The 13,231-nt window shown below is 38.5% G+C and overlaps 1 protein-coding gene across 1 annotated transcript; it reads right to left on the bottom strand.

The window, feature by feature from the left end:
- Positions 1 to 3,721: 3,721 nt before the first annotated feature.
- On the bottom strand, positions 3,722 to 7,035 carry eaf2 (ELL associated factor 2). The gene is made up of 6 exons (XM_032528839.1): positions 6,814 to 7,035; positions 6,284 to 6,378; positions 5,808 to 5,944; positions 5,271 to 5,455; positions 4,826 to 5,062; positions 3,722 to 4,056 (listed from the first exon to the last, which is right to left on the bottom strand). Exons 1-6 carry the CDS (start codon positions 6,914 to 6,916, stop codon positions 4,013 to 4,015), a joined length of 801 nt encoding a protein of 266 aa, XP_032384730.1. The 5' UTR covers positions 6,917 to 7,035; the 3' UTR covers positions 3,722 to 4,012.
- Between the last annotated feature and the right edge of the window lie 6,196 nt (positions 7,036 to 13,231).

Consider the following 13,231-nt stretch of genomic DNA (forward strand, 5'->3'; position numbering starts at 1 on the left):
GGGGGGGGGGGGGGGGGGGGGTTTACTCAATGAATAACTCGGGGCTTCTAGAGAGGCACGTATAAAAAGATTTAAAAAAACAAAAAACTAACTACAGGATTCAACATTTTTCTTCAGTAGTGCTTTTCCGTGAGGACTGCCTTGTCTAGTTTTACCTTATATTGTTTGGATATGCGTGTAAATGTTATAGATCAACTTTTGGGACACTTTGCCTTCATGGGTTTGGTCTAAATGTCGAGTTCAGAATTTGAACATTTCACTGATCCTGATCCGGAGAACTGATTCTTTACATAATTGAACTTTCTTGCAATTAAAGTCAATGCAGGAATCATATATGTGTGATATATATATATATATATATAATATATATATATATATATATATATATATACAGTACATATATATATATGTAATACAGTGTACAAACACACAAACACACACACACACACACACACACACACACACACACACACACACACACAGAGACTATTTCTAGAAAGTAGAAAGCCGTTCCAATGCAAAACTGTCCACGGTGAAGTCTGTGGAATTGGCGAGAGTCACCGGGACATTTCTGGAAAGACAATTACAAGAAGTTGCAGTAAGCACCACAAATGAAAGATTGTTCCCCTCCATTGTTTTAGGGTGAAGGCAGAAATTGAGACTTATATTTTCACATAAGTAATCTGCAAGGCTAAATAAAATGTCTTCTTATAATGACTTATGATGACCCGTTTTCATTTCCTATTTTATGTCTGACCAGGGAGACAATTTCACTAAAATAGATGTGCTTTTTCCTGTGGTTCTACATATCTTTTTTGCACCTTACAACTTATATCTATTGCCCAGGTTGTGACCTGAATAGTTAAAACGTTTATGAAAAGAATTATGAAAGCGTAAACATAATGTATATGTTTATGTTGTGAGCTGTCAACTTGTGGGAACAATTCAAATGTCTTTTGTGAACCTTGTTACTCTATAGAAAGGTTGTATAAAGGCTTCTGCAATCACAGGTTCCTCCATACACCTAAATCTGCAATTGCAACACACTGTAAATTGACAAGGACAAAATTAAAATAATAATAAAAATACAGAAAAAATACAGAAATGCATGCACTGTAATAAAAACAAAACAAAAAGGGTGCCAAGTGAAAAGGTATCAAATGACTCCAGTTTAAGACTAAAAATGCTCCAGGGTGTAAACTTCAGTTTCAGGTAGATGATCAAAGAGGCTCCCTACCAAAGAAAACACACAGGTTTTCACAGGTAGTGTTTCTAGGATAGACACTACTTTACATGTCCTGACGTTCACATTGCTCACACTATCAGATGAGCATCAGCATCCTAATAATGTTGCCTATGATTGTCTGTTTCACCTCAATTATTTCTCATTTCTTCATCAACAAACTACTGAAAAAAAGAAAATTACAGTGAAATTACATGATAAAGCCCAAGTCAGCAGACTAGAGATAGTTTAGTAGAATGAATTTATCATATCATAAGCATTTATGTAAAAAAGTAAAATAAATTTAGTAGAGCTGTACAAATGTCAAATGTGTACTTAAGTAAAGTAGGCCTACAGTACTTGAGTAAATGTAGACTACTTTATTACATTCCACAACTGATATTTATAAAGCATCTCATATATATATTTACTATGTGTGTTCTGTTCATACCCTTCTCTCTGGGTTGTATTTGTGCCTGGGATCATTAAAGGCTTATTTCATATCAATTTGTATACATTTATAAATGCAGCATTCAAGCCTCAAGGTGCCAACCACTTTCCCTTAAATGGCCCATGGCATGACAATTTCACTTTGAGGTTTTTAAACATTAATATGAATTCCCCCAGCATGCCTTTGGTCCCTCAGTGGCTAGAAATGGTGAAAGGTGTAAACAGAGCCCTGGGTTTCTGCTCTGATTTTGAGAAAATAAAAGCTCAGATGGGCCAATCTGGAATCTTGCTCATTATGAGGTCATTAGGGGCAAGGTCACCTCCCCTTTCTCTGCCTTGCCCACCAATGAGAGAGAGACATCATGGCTTTCAAAGTAGCAAAGTGTCAGTTGGTCAAGGCCATGTTCATATCCCTCTTGAGGAAAAAAAAATAAGATAAAAAGGAAGGAAGATGACATGTTGAGACCTCAGGGTCACCATGACAACAGACCTAGGCGCCTCTATATTATTGGGGCACAGTGCAACTTTTAAACAAAAACAAAGTCCTGTGTAATCAGAATGATGTAAAAGAGAGAAAACAGTGACGCAAAAGCACAAACACAAACTTTTAAAATCTTTATTTTTCTACAAAGAAATTACTCTGAAATAGTTTACAAATGATGCTCCAAGGCCACCGTTCTCCTAAAACATATTATTGACTTAAGACATGACCTTCATCTCAGACTCTCACCACATGAGTCAGCTGGGATGCCAAAGAAATGCTGGGACAAAAACAGCAGCTTCCTGTTTGCTGAGACAGCTCAGCAGTGATATGGGTCTTGTAACAAAATAAAGACGAGGCCTGTGTTATAACTGGCCGAGGCAAATAACAAAAAGGCACATGAAGTTCTTTAAGACTCACATTGAGGTGCAGTATCAAAGCATCTTGGTTGCTTGGAAAATTAAAATATATTAAGCATTCACCATTGGTCGAGTATATTTCGAAATATAAATTATTAGATTCAAGTATTGCAGGTTTAAAGCTACAAAGCATGACCCTCACTGAGTCAACTGAGTACTAGTGCACTACTTTGCCAGAAAATCACTTTTATACTAAAGATATCACTATAAACAAAATGGGTTTAGAGACATCTTGATTATTAAAGCTGCAAAATATCAATATTATATCAACATCAATATTAATTATCCCCCGCCTTTGTCTTTAAGCTATACAGAGCATTTAAGTGTCTTTCAGCTCATTGTTTTGGTTTTCTGGCCAACACCTCCGCTCTCATCCACCCAGTTTCCAGTCACAGCAGGCGGCTGTTATCTGCCAAAACACGGTGATAAAACGGTCCACTACCCACCCAGTGTCGAACAGCAGACAGAGACAGAGTTAGCAACTAGCTGGTGGACATGGTGGAGCATTTAGCAGCTAAAGAGACAGATTATTTTCTAATGTGGTTGGTGGAGACCCAACACAGAGCTAAAAAGGAGAGTGAATATTTGACCTCCATCCTTTCGTTCAAAACACAACTACAAATAAATGCCAATGTTGATCTGTGACTGCTGGTTGTGTAGATAACCAACTGTTTGCTACAACTTTCTAAAGAGGGAATACACCATGTTACGTTTTCAGCTTGTTCAATTGCTCCTAAAGCACTGCCAACATTTTAATTTTAATTGATACATCTTTAAATGAAAATCTTATATTAATTATTATATTAACTATATTAATATAGTTGTCCTGCAGCTGGGTTTCAGTAATCTAAAGCAAAAGGCTCTACAGCTCTAACTTTAAAATAACTATAATTCATATGAGTGTGGCTCATCCTAAAATCTGTTGAAACAGATTAATGTCTCCAATCAGTAACTAATGCAGCTGAACTAAAGCTATTAACCAACATCTGACCTAAGGCACAGCAAAATTCCTAATATTGATAATCTGAAAAGCAGATACTCCAGTGGTGGTTTAAAACAACTGATTGGTGTGCCGAAACATCCACATTAACACTCATTCTGCCTCAGTTTAACCACAGATGTGCATCCAGTGAGACAAAACATTACGGATAGTTTGTTATAATTTACTGCTTCTCTTACACCAACTGCATCACGTCACTCTGAACTAAGATATCTCTTGAAAATACAGTTTCCACACACAAACAAAAAAAAGAGATCATGAAGCAATAAATGTGACATGAATTTTGTTTGTTGGCGGAGAAGCAACTAATTCTATTTAGCTAGCTGAATTGTGAATATGTAGAGAAGACAGTTTCCACATTTAAAGGAAGCAACACACTGACATATCTATGCCCGCTTCCTCCCTAAAAATCCTCCGAATGTCCACAGATGTCCCCGTGTTCAGTCACTCTCACTGCCTGATTCACTTAACTGGAGGTCATTCTCTGCAACACAAGTAGATAGTGAAATAAACAATTAGTTTTAAAGACACACACACACACACACACACACACACACACACACACACACACACACACACACACAACACACACACACACACACACACACACACACACACACCACACACACACACACACACACACACACACACACACACACACACACACACACACACACACACACACACCCACACACACACACACACACACTTTGAACAGTGTATGAGTCACTCTCTCCGTCTTTTCATACCCACTACCCCTACCTTACCCTATCTAAAGCACTTTGTAACTTTAGCAAAAATAATCAAATAAATGTGATTACATTCAGTGAGGCAGTGTCATAACCTTTCACAGACTGTTCCTGGTGCTTGTGGTGCATCCTCCACTTTACACAAGTTTACGATACACGGCAAAAGGGAGGTTAAAATTATACAAAAGACATAAAAAGTAATGAGTGCAATAAGCAAAAATGGTATGAAACTCAAAACGGCCTTGTTCATTACCACTATCTAAATAATTTAGATAATGTTCACAAGACGGTACTAAATTTAGAATAGCTTTTGAAGTGTTTTATTTAGATTTACGGTTCATTGTCATTGGTGATCCTGTGACTGCCGATAAAAGGATCCAGCGAGAGAACACACCGTTTGTGTGGCGTTGAAGATGATGTCAAGGGAGTTTCACACAGCCTCGCTATGATGACCAGCTAAGAAATTCTGCATTACATCCACATTATAGCAGAGAGGCTACTCACTGAGTGTGTTCATGAGTCCTCCAGCACTCTCCTGGTTGCGACTGTTGGTGTTGGCACTGGTGGTGAGGATAGGCATGCTGTGGTTGGCCGGGGCTGTGGGTGGCGCAGTAGCTCGCTCATCTTCAGAGTCACTGCTGCTGGAGCTGTCATCACTGCTGGAGGACGAGGAGCTGTTGGAATCCGAGGAGCTGTCACCGCTGCTCAGCTGGTCCATGACCTGAGCCTCTGCCATCAACTCTGTAAACAGAAGCATATACACACAAAGATAAAGAAATCTGTGATAATTATCCCCATTTAAACATGGGCATATTAAATAAAACCAAGCAGTCAAACAGAATCACTGACCCAATCAACGTTACATCAGATGCAAATGTGCTAAAAGCCCTCAACAAAAATGATAAATAACTTCTTACGAAAGCCACTATAGTTGAAGAAACCATGTTACCTCTCTCGATGTCGTCCATGGGAGATGCCGGGGATGTCTTATCTTTGGGAGGAGAATTCTTGGAGCTGGCTGAGGTCTTGTTACTGCTGGTGTTGTTGTTGTTGTTACTCTTCACTTGCTGTTGCTGGCTCAGGCGACTGGTCGGTTGATCCATGCGAGAATGGATCTTACTGCTGCCCTCAGCCCTGGGAATGGACATGTACACAGTATAAGCAAAGTCAGGTAGAATGTTTCTATGACATTGTTTGAAGTACAAATAAAAGTTAAAAATAATTTTCTCAAATTTCAGTAAAATAAAATGTGAACCATCAACTCCATTTATAAGAAAGTATTTAAAAGTATGTGACAAGATCACAGTAAATCATTAATCAGGGCATTTTAGACTTGTTTTTATGCCAAAAATGCACATTAAAACAAGTGGATGTAAACATGTACACATACACATCTACAAATCACAGATGGTAAAATGTGTTGAAGAAATACGGAAAAAAAAGAAGAGTCGTAACATGATTTTTGACATGATATTGTTTAACCCACCTGGTCTTTTTCACAGCTATATTGCTGTTGAGTTTTTCCAATCTGTACTCCCCTGTGTCATGGTTCACAATGAGGATGCACTCTTTCATGTACGGCCTCTTTGACCCCTTGAAGACTGTTACTGGAGCACTTGAACCCTACAAAAAAAAACAGGCAACACAGGCAGGACCTTAGAAATACTGCAGTCATGAGTCTAGGTCTGGGTACTGAACATCGATTCTTTCAGGCAACGACTTAATTGCCTCCGTAGCATTGAGCATTGAAAAATGCCTTGTCATTCAACACCAAATGAGTAAATTTCATTACAGTCAGTGAGCCAATAAGCATACTTGTCCCCCTCCCCGAGACTTTTGACCAAACACCAAAAATAAAGTCTCAAATTTTATTACTTTAAAAAAAAAAAGGGCAAAAAAAATGACGCACAAACATACACACAAATCCTGGTGAAGAAACGCATTGGAGCATCAAACACTGACCTCTAAATTGGGTAAAGTGATAGTGACTTGCTCTCCTTTTCCCACTTCAAGTTCCCCTTCACATGTTGTATCAATGGAGGCTGGCTTGAAGTCATCTGTACAAGAAAAGTATTAATACATGTTATTAACATACATAAATATAAAATATTAACGACAGCATTATATTTGTAGACTACAAACACAACGGCTGGACCCTCATTTCCGCAGTTGCCTACCCTTACCACCAGATGATGGTAGTGTAACGTTACCGATTGACGCAATGCTAACAGTGGCTAACATTTTGACAGCTGAAGCATCCACGGTTTGTAATAGTTGACAGTTAACTAACTTCTTAAAACGACCAAGAGGATACAACCGTGTCAACTTACTTAAACGGGAAGGCGGATACGAATGGACTGCCAAGGCGGCTTACCTGGCTACACACAGCAGCCTTCGGAATTTTTTGCTACAAAGCTAACTAGCATATGCTACTTTTAGCTAACGGTGCTGTTGAAGCCATACGTATCCGAATGATTCAAAATCCCACTTACATCGCACTGTATGGTAGCCACTTTTAGGATGTTTCTCAAACGTCTCTCCTAATTTTAAGACATGTTCTTGCTTGTCAAAGTTGGAATAAGCCGTCCCATTCATTCTGATAGTTTCATGAGCTGTAAACTTTCTGCTGTTCTTTTTTATCCGATAACCATGTACGGCAGAGTCCTGAACGCCTCATTGGCACCGTTAAGTCCCGCCTCTTCTTTGTTGTGATTGGTCAAGCGGACGGTTTCCTTGTCTGATTGGTTCAATGAGTGTTAATCAAGATTTCGTGATGACGGGGCAGCTACATGGTAAATGTCATGGTTTCTAATGCCCCATCTGTGTTTTGGAGAGATAAAGATACATTCATAACAAGACTGGACATTGTAAAAATGATGCATAAAGACACTAATACGATAGAGTGAAACAGGTTGCAAGATCTAGGTTGGCATGATCATTTTTAAGAAAGCAAATATGTAAACGACAATATGTAAAGATTTTTGAGACAGGAAAAAACAGGTGATGCTATTTAAGAAAACACATCAGTCAAATCTAAGATATATAAAGAAGCCTGTCTTGCTCATGAGTTCATTGCTAATAAAGAAGGAAAGCATTGTACCTTTTGTGTGTGACAACTCTGGCAGTGTGTGTAAATTTCTCATTAGTTTCAATTTCCCATTGAATCTAATGAGAAACAGTTTATGTTCTTGATAGTGTATTTAAAAGATTTGAAAAATAAAACCCATATAAATATCAATGTATTATTTACTGTGGTGTTATGAATGGTGCATGTGTACATTCTGTTTTGTGCATGATACATATTCTATAGTAAGCTCTTGTGTGTGTTAGCTTAATAGTTTCTTTTTTGTTTTATCATAGTTTTAGTGTCCCTGTTAAATACCTAGCCAGCGCCAACAGATCCTAACGTTATACTCACTTACATTTCTTTCTTCTTTTTTGTACCTTTTTTTTATTTGCTGTACATTTTCATTTAAACCCCTACTTTTAGTTTTTACTTTTCTACATTATCTTTTTATGTGCTTTATAGTGTATTTTTTCTTATGTATTCTTGGTTTTATCTGTGCTTGTGTTATTTGATGTTTTATATAATTGCTCACACTTTTACTTAAATTGTTGTTTTTCACTTTAAACAGGACCGTGTAAACTTCTTAAGCAAGGCGCCATTGCACAATATTTTCTTTATATGTTACTATTTTTTTCTGTTGATCACTGACCACATTCCTTTACAAATAAACCAATATAATACATTCAGTCCGTAGAAAATAGAATCTCAACCCACAGCTCCCAACATTGACAAACTACCTTTTACACAAAATTAGCAGCATCATTGGGCTAAGCTAAACCTAATTACTGAATTATCTTAAAGCTCAAAGGCAGTGGATGTGTCCTGCAGGTCTGACAATGACAGACTAATGAACTGGTGCAGCGATACCTACTGAGAGCTGTTTCGAGCTGCACAGGCTGCAGGGGCTCTGGCCTCCAAGAGCCCCGGGGCAGTGAAAATAATCTGTTTTCCTTTTTTCAAACTGTTAATGACTCCTAAGCCCCTAAATGCCCGCCCTGTTTGCACTTTACTGAGGCCATATGCTCTGCTGCCCTCAAACATTACAGGATCAACATCTAAGACAAGTGGAATGTCGAGATTACACCATGCGTAAAGTATAAACCATTGTCAGAGCGTGCGTTTCCTGGTTTGGTAAGTAATCAGGTACGTATGTAAGAAAAGTGGTTTGGGAGATGCAATGGGATCTTCTGAAATAGGAATAATCAACAGAGCAGTAACCAACAGACAGTGGGGCTCTAAAATAGCCAGCTTTGTCACCTATGACCTCCATCTTTTAGCGTAAGAATTAAAGCAAAGTTCATCCGCTGCATGGACGTCGATGAACGAGGATGAAGATGTAGGAAAGGTCTTAAAAGGCGACAACAAAGATTTGTAAAACAGGATCATTAGGCAATCCTATTGACTTAAGGCTTGTCTTTCCATTTTTCGTGTGATTAGAATCCCAGAATAGCCATGACCAAGATGGATTGGAAAAGGACAGGAATCGTGTTTCACTGCATCCGCATCCTTTGTGATGAGAACCCGGGGGTCTGTTTCTATGGATGGAGGTAAATAGTGGTTGTTTGATATCCATTACTGGGGTGGTTGCCCACAGGTTTACTGTATCCAAGCAACTATCCACAAGTCACCAATACTGAGGTTGGCGGAGACTTCCCAGGTTACAAGATAGGTGCAGTGGTGAAAGCAGTCTTTACTCCAGCCAGAGGACACTGAGCAGCTCATGTCTGTAATCTCAACTTCATATTATGAATGATGCTCTTTTGGAGTGTGTGACAGTTTGTTAGACTCTATCCGTTGTTTGTATAATATTTATTGTTGTAACAATACTTCTACGTTGCTTTCTTGGCCAGAACTCACTAATCCCATTGAGACTGTGAAATAAAGGAAGAGAAACAAAGATAATCTGCTCTCTCATTATTACATTACTAGTATTTTTTACTTTTTAGTTGTCTTTTGGAGCAAATCCCAGTCAAGTCACGAATCTGTCAATGCCAAATCTCAAGTTAAGTCTCAAATCCTGAAGACTTATCCTAGTCTAGATAGCAATTTAAGAGCTCAATGTTTTTACTTTCAAGCCTCAAGTCAAGTCCTCCTTTTTGTGACTTAAATCTGACTTTAGTCTCAAATTCACAGCTTTGCCTGCAGTAAGTGTGTGTTAAACATGTTGATGTTGTACTTTGAGGTGCTGTTTTATTCAACTGAATTAAATCATACAATTTTTCAAAGATTTTGTCCACTGCCACATTTAGACACATGGAAGAGCAAACATAGGCGATGGAATCCAATGCAACACCACAAATTCTATCCTTATGACTATGGTGATAGAAAAGAAGCAGCTCCTGTTAAAAATCTGGTTCACACAATTTGTACTGGATTGTATCACCTAGTGTAGTCTTCTTGGTACTAGTGGCATTGTTGTTTTTACAATTTCACAAAGGTATGTTATGTACAGTACTATTGTTGATATGTATGCCACAGTGTATACCCAATACCTATTAAACCTTATGGTTCTACTTTCAGTTGTCACATTTTCCCATTGCTACACATAAAAGACTCTGTGTACAATGTACAGATGTTTCTTTTTTTTTTCTGGCCCCTCAGTGTATAAAAGGAGAGGAGCCAGAAGACACATGTGGTTAAAACTGGACTAAATGATGGAGAGAGAAATGCCACCATGATCTGGGCTGAGGAGGAGGACATATGGGCTGAGTGTGGCCACAGGGAACCTTTTTCATCTGAGCCAATCAGGAGCAGAGTGGTTTCAGAGCCTTGAGCGTTTGTCCTATAGTGAGTGCTGCCTTCACTTGCTATCGGAAATTGGAAAATGAACGGCCAAAGGAACGTGGTTGGTCCAAAACTGTATTATGGATCCCTTATAGTCAGTTCTTCATGAACGCAAGATGTTAATTGCTCTTAATAAAACGCGTATAGTAACAAACAGACAATATAATAAATTTGACAAGATTCTGAGCCTGTTTACAAAATTGCATTGGCATTTCTGCAGTTATGAGCACATACTGTATTCTAAATGAATTTGGACTGCGTTTTAAATGTAAACCATGTAACATTTCCCACATATTTTTCTATATTTACTATTTAAATCCCACCACTGCCACGATAGTATGTGACTATAAGGTGAAGAAAGAAGACATGTTCCAGATTTAAAACTGATGGTGATTTTACTGTTTTACATGAAGGCAGCACAGTTCCCAAGGAGAACCCCGCAAAAGAAAGAGGTAGAGGATCCGGGATCCTCCGGTAAAAAAAAAAATCCCTCAAACCAGCACGAGCTCGGGAAGGACAGAGAATGAATGAACATCCAACCTGTGTGTGATTTTATGTCGGTGTCGTTACCGTCCGGTCTGCACGGTTCCCGGTCTGTGACTCCCATCAGACCCTTCAGTCTGAGGAGCAGCGAGCCTTCAACCTGCTGCCTGACTTCTCTGATGGGATGGAGGTGAAAGCGTCCTGAAAGTAACTCTCTGAGTAAGTAGCCGAATGACACTTATTGTATTTTGTTATAAAATCAAAAGGCCGATAACGATGTCAGGTTGATGAAGCCAGTAAATTATGCTTTACTGTAGGCCACGCACATATTTGTAAGCTAAAATGTAGCCTACGCACGGGTTTAGGCTCTCTTTTTCTCAGCTGACACCAGGGGAGCGCCATTAAACGCACCGTCAGTAGGATGACACACACACAACACCAGATGTGTGTTTGTGGTCCTCAGCTGTGATTTTACACTGAAATCTGTCTTTATACACAGGCTGGCTTATAGCAGGCAAATTAAGGCTCTTTGACAATATCTGAATCCGCTTGAATGGCTAATTAAGGAATGATTGAATGAATGAATTGCTTAATTAATTAAATATGTAAACACATACAGGGAATTTGACAGGTGCTTTACTTTCAAAGTGCATACACAAACTAGACATTCATGTACAAATACATAGGCGACATCGATTAGACATTTTCATGTTGTCACTCTGCAATTTGTGTGGTATGCAAATATCTTTGTTTTTCATCCTAAAGAGTTCTTGATTGGTTAATAATTTATTCTATTTAACGACAACAATATTGTGGTATATTTGGTTATAGAAGAGGATATTTTGCAATGTATTGCCACAGTTATAGACCTTGCTATGAGATATTTGGTTTTGAAGCTCGAGGATGAACCCTCAATCTCAACTTTTAGGACAAGAAGTGGTTAAAAGGCTAAAAAATACAAAATACAAAATTGAAATTTCAACATTTACAGTTCCATAGTCTTCTCTACTGAGAAAGATCATGTGGCATGGTTGAAAGCTCCAGAACAGCTACTTAGTGGAACTTGAGGTGGGATTATTTAGTCATCTTCACATTTGGTATGAAACGGGGGGGGGTTTCTGAAATTGTCCCATTTCACAAACTACAGCATGTGTAACACATTTTAATATTTTACTCTTTATAAATGACTCAAATGATTATTTCATTATCCATAATCGCTCTTGATTAAATGTCTTGATCAACTTATCAAATAGTTGACTGACCAATCAGACCCAGTCTTGAATAATTGGTTTTGTAGTGCAAAGCTCAGGCTGCACCAGAAATGACATTGTGACTCCCACACTAAATAACATAATGCCATTACCTAGGTCATGTAAGGGAAACAGCTGCTAGGTTGAGCTCTTCTCACATTTGGGAATTGTCTTGACAGACTGATCACTGTCCTCAGTCTCAAACCGTCCTATAACAGTGGTGTTTGTTGGTTAAAAACAAAAATCAAAACGAGCTCAGCTGTGGAGATTTCTGTTGGAAATGATTTCTACCCAAGACGGGAAAGTGTAAAATCATGCTGCAATAGAAATAAGACCGCATGTGTCTTTATTTTCTGTTCTCTCCATGCAATGCCTTTTTATACTGTAATTGAAATAGCACGGCTGAAGGCGATGTAGTTATTATTATTCCTTATATCCCTCAGGGAGTCCCTAGAGTCTCCTTTAGCACAACATTTTGGGGGATGACTGGGCTGCAGCAAGCAGGTGCACCCTATCCACGACTGGAAATGCCTCTAGGGCTGATGAGAGTGCTGGCTGACTTCCAGACTGTAATCAGATAATGTTAATGAATACGGTAAAAGTGTGTTATTTGCACAAGCAGCAGCTTCTTTGTTTTCCAGGAATGGAAAATACTGTCAAATGAACCTCAGGCTCGCTACACATAAATAATTGATGAAAACTGACTTAGTTGGGAGTGTTTTTCCCCCCAACATGAGGGTCACGTGACTGGAAAACCATATGAATCGTCACAGGCGCATTCCCCACAGGACGTGTATTAGTGCACCTCAAAACTTATTTCTACTTAGCTTGCATAACGTTCAAGTTATATATTCTTTTAAGTAGAAATAATTGGCTTATAAGAAGAAGAATCTAATTCTTGACTAATGGATTAGTTTTTTTTGCGTGTAAACACTATGGTGTGACCGTCTTCTCCATTTTCTTCTTAATCATGTTTGGAAGGAATCCTGCCAAGGCCTACTCTGCTATTTAAATGAACTATCACTATGTTGGAATTTGATGCATTTATAGATGGAATTTTATACTGTTTTCAGGGATATCTGGAAATTGCCAACTGTAGCTGCCGTTGAGGTCATGTCCTCCGTACTGTTTCTCGGAATTTGGGGGTTTTAACAACCTGGATTGGGTTGCATCAGCTATCCATAAATCCATCTCTTAGTAGTTGTGTAAAGGTCTTAGCAACTACTAGCTCCTTTCAAACTAGTGATTTGCTTAAGCAGGTTGCACCATTAAAGTTAAAGAAATGTCTTAGAGATTTAAGTAATGTGTAAACCCAAAGTCAGTGGA

Source organism: Etheostoma spectabile, chromosome 11, assembly GCF_008692095.1.
Source record: "Etheostoma spectabile isolate EspeVRDwgs_2016 chromosome 11, UIUC_Espe_1.0, whole genome shotgun sequence".
NCBI classification, from domain to species: Eukaryota; Metazoa; Chordata; class Actinopteri; order Perciformes; family Percidae; genus Etheostoma; species Etheostoma spectabile.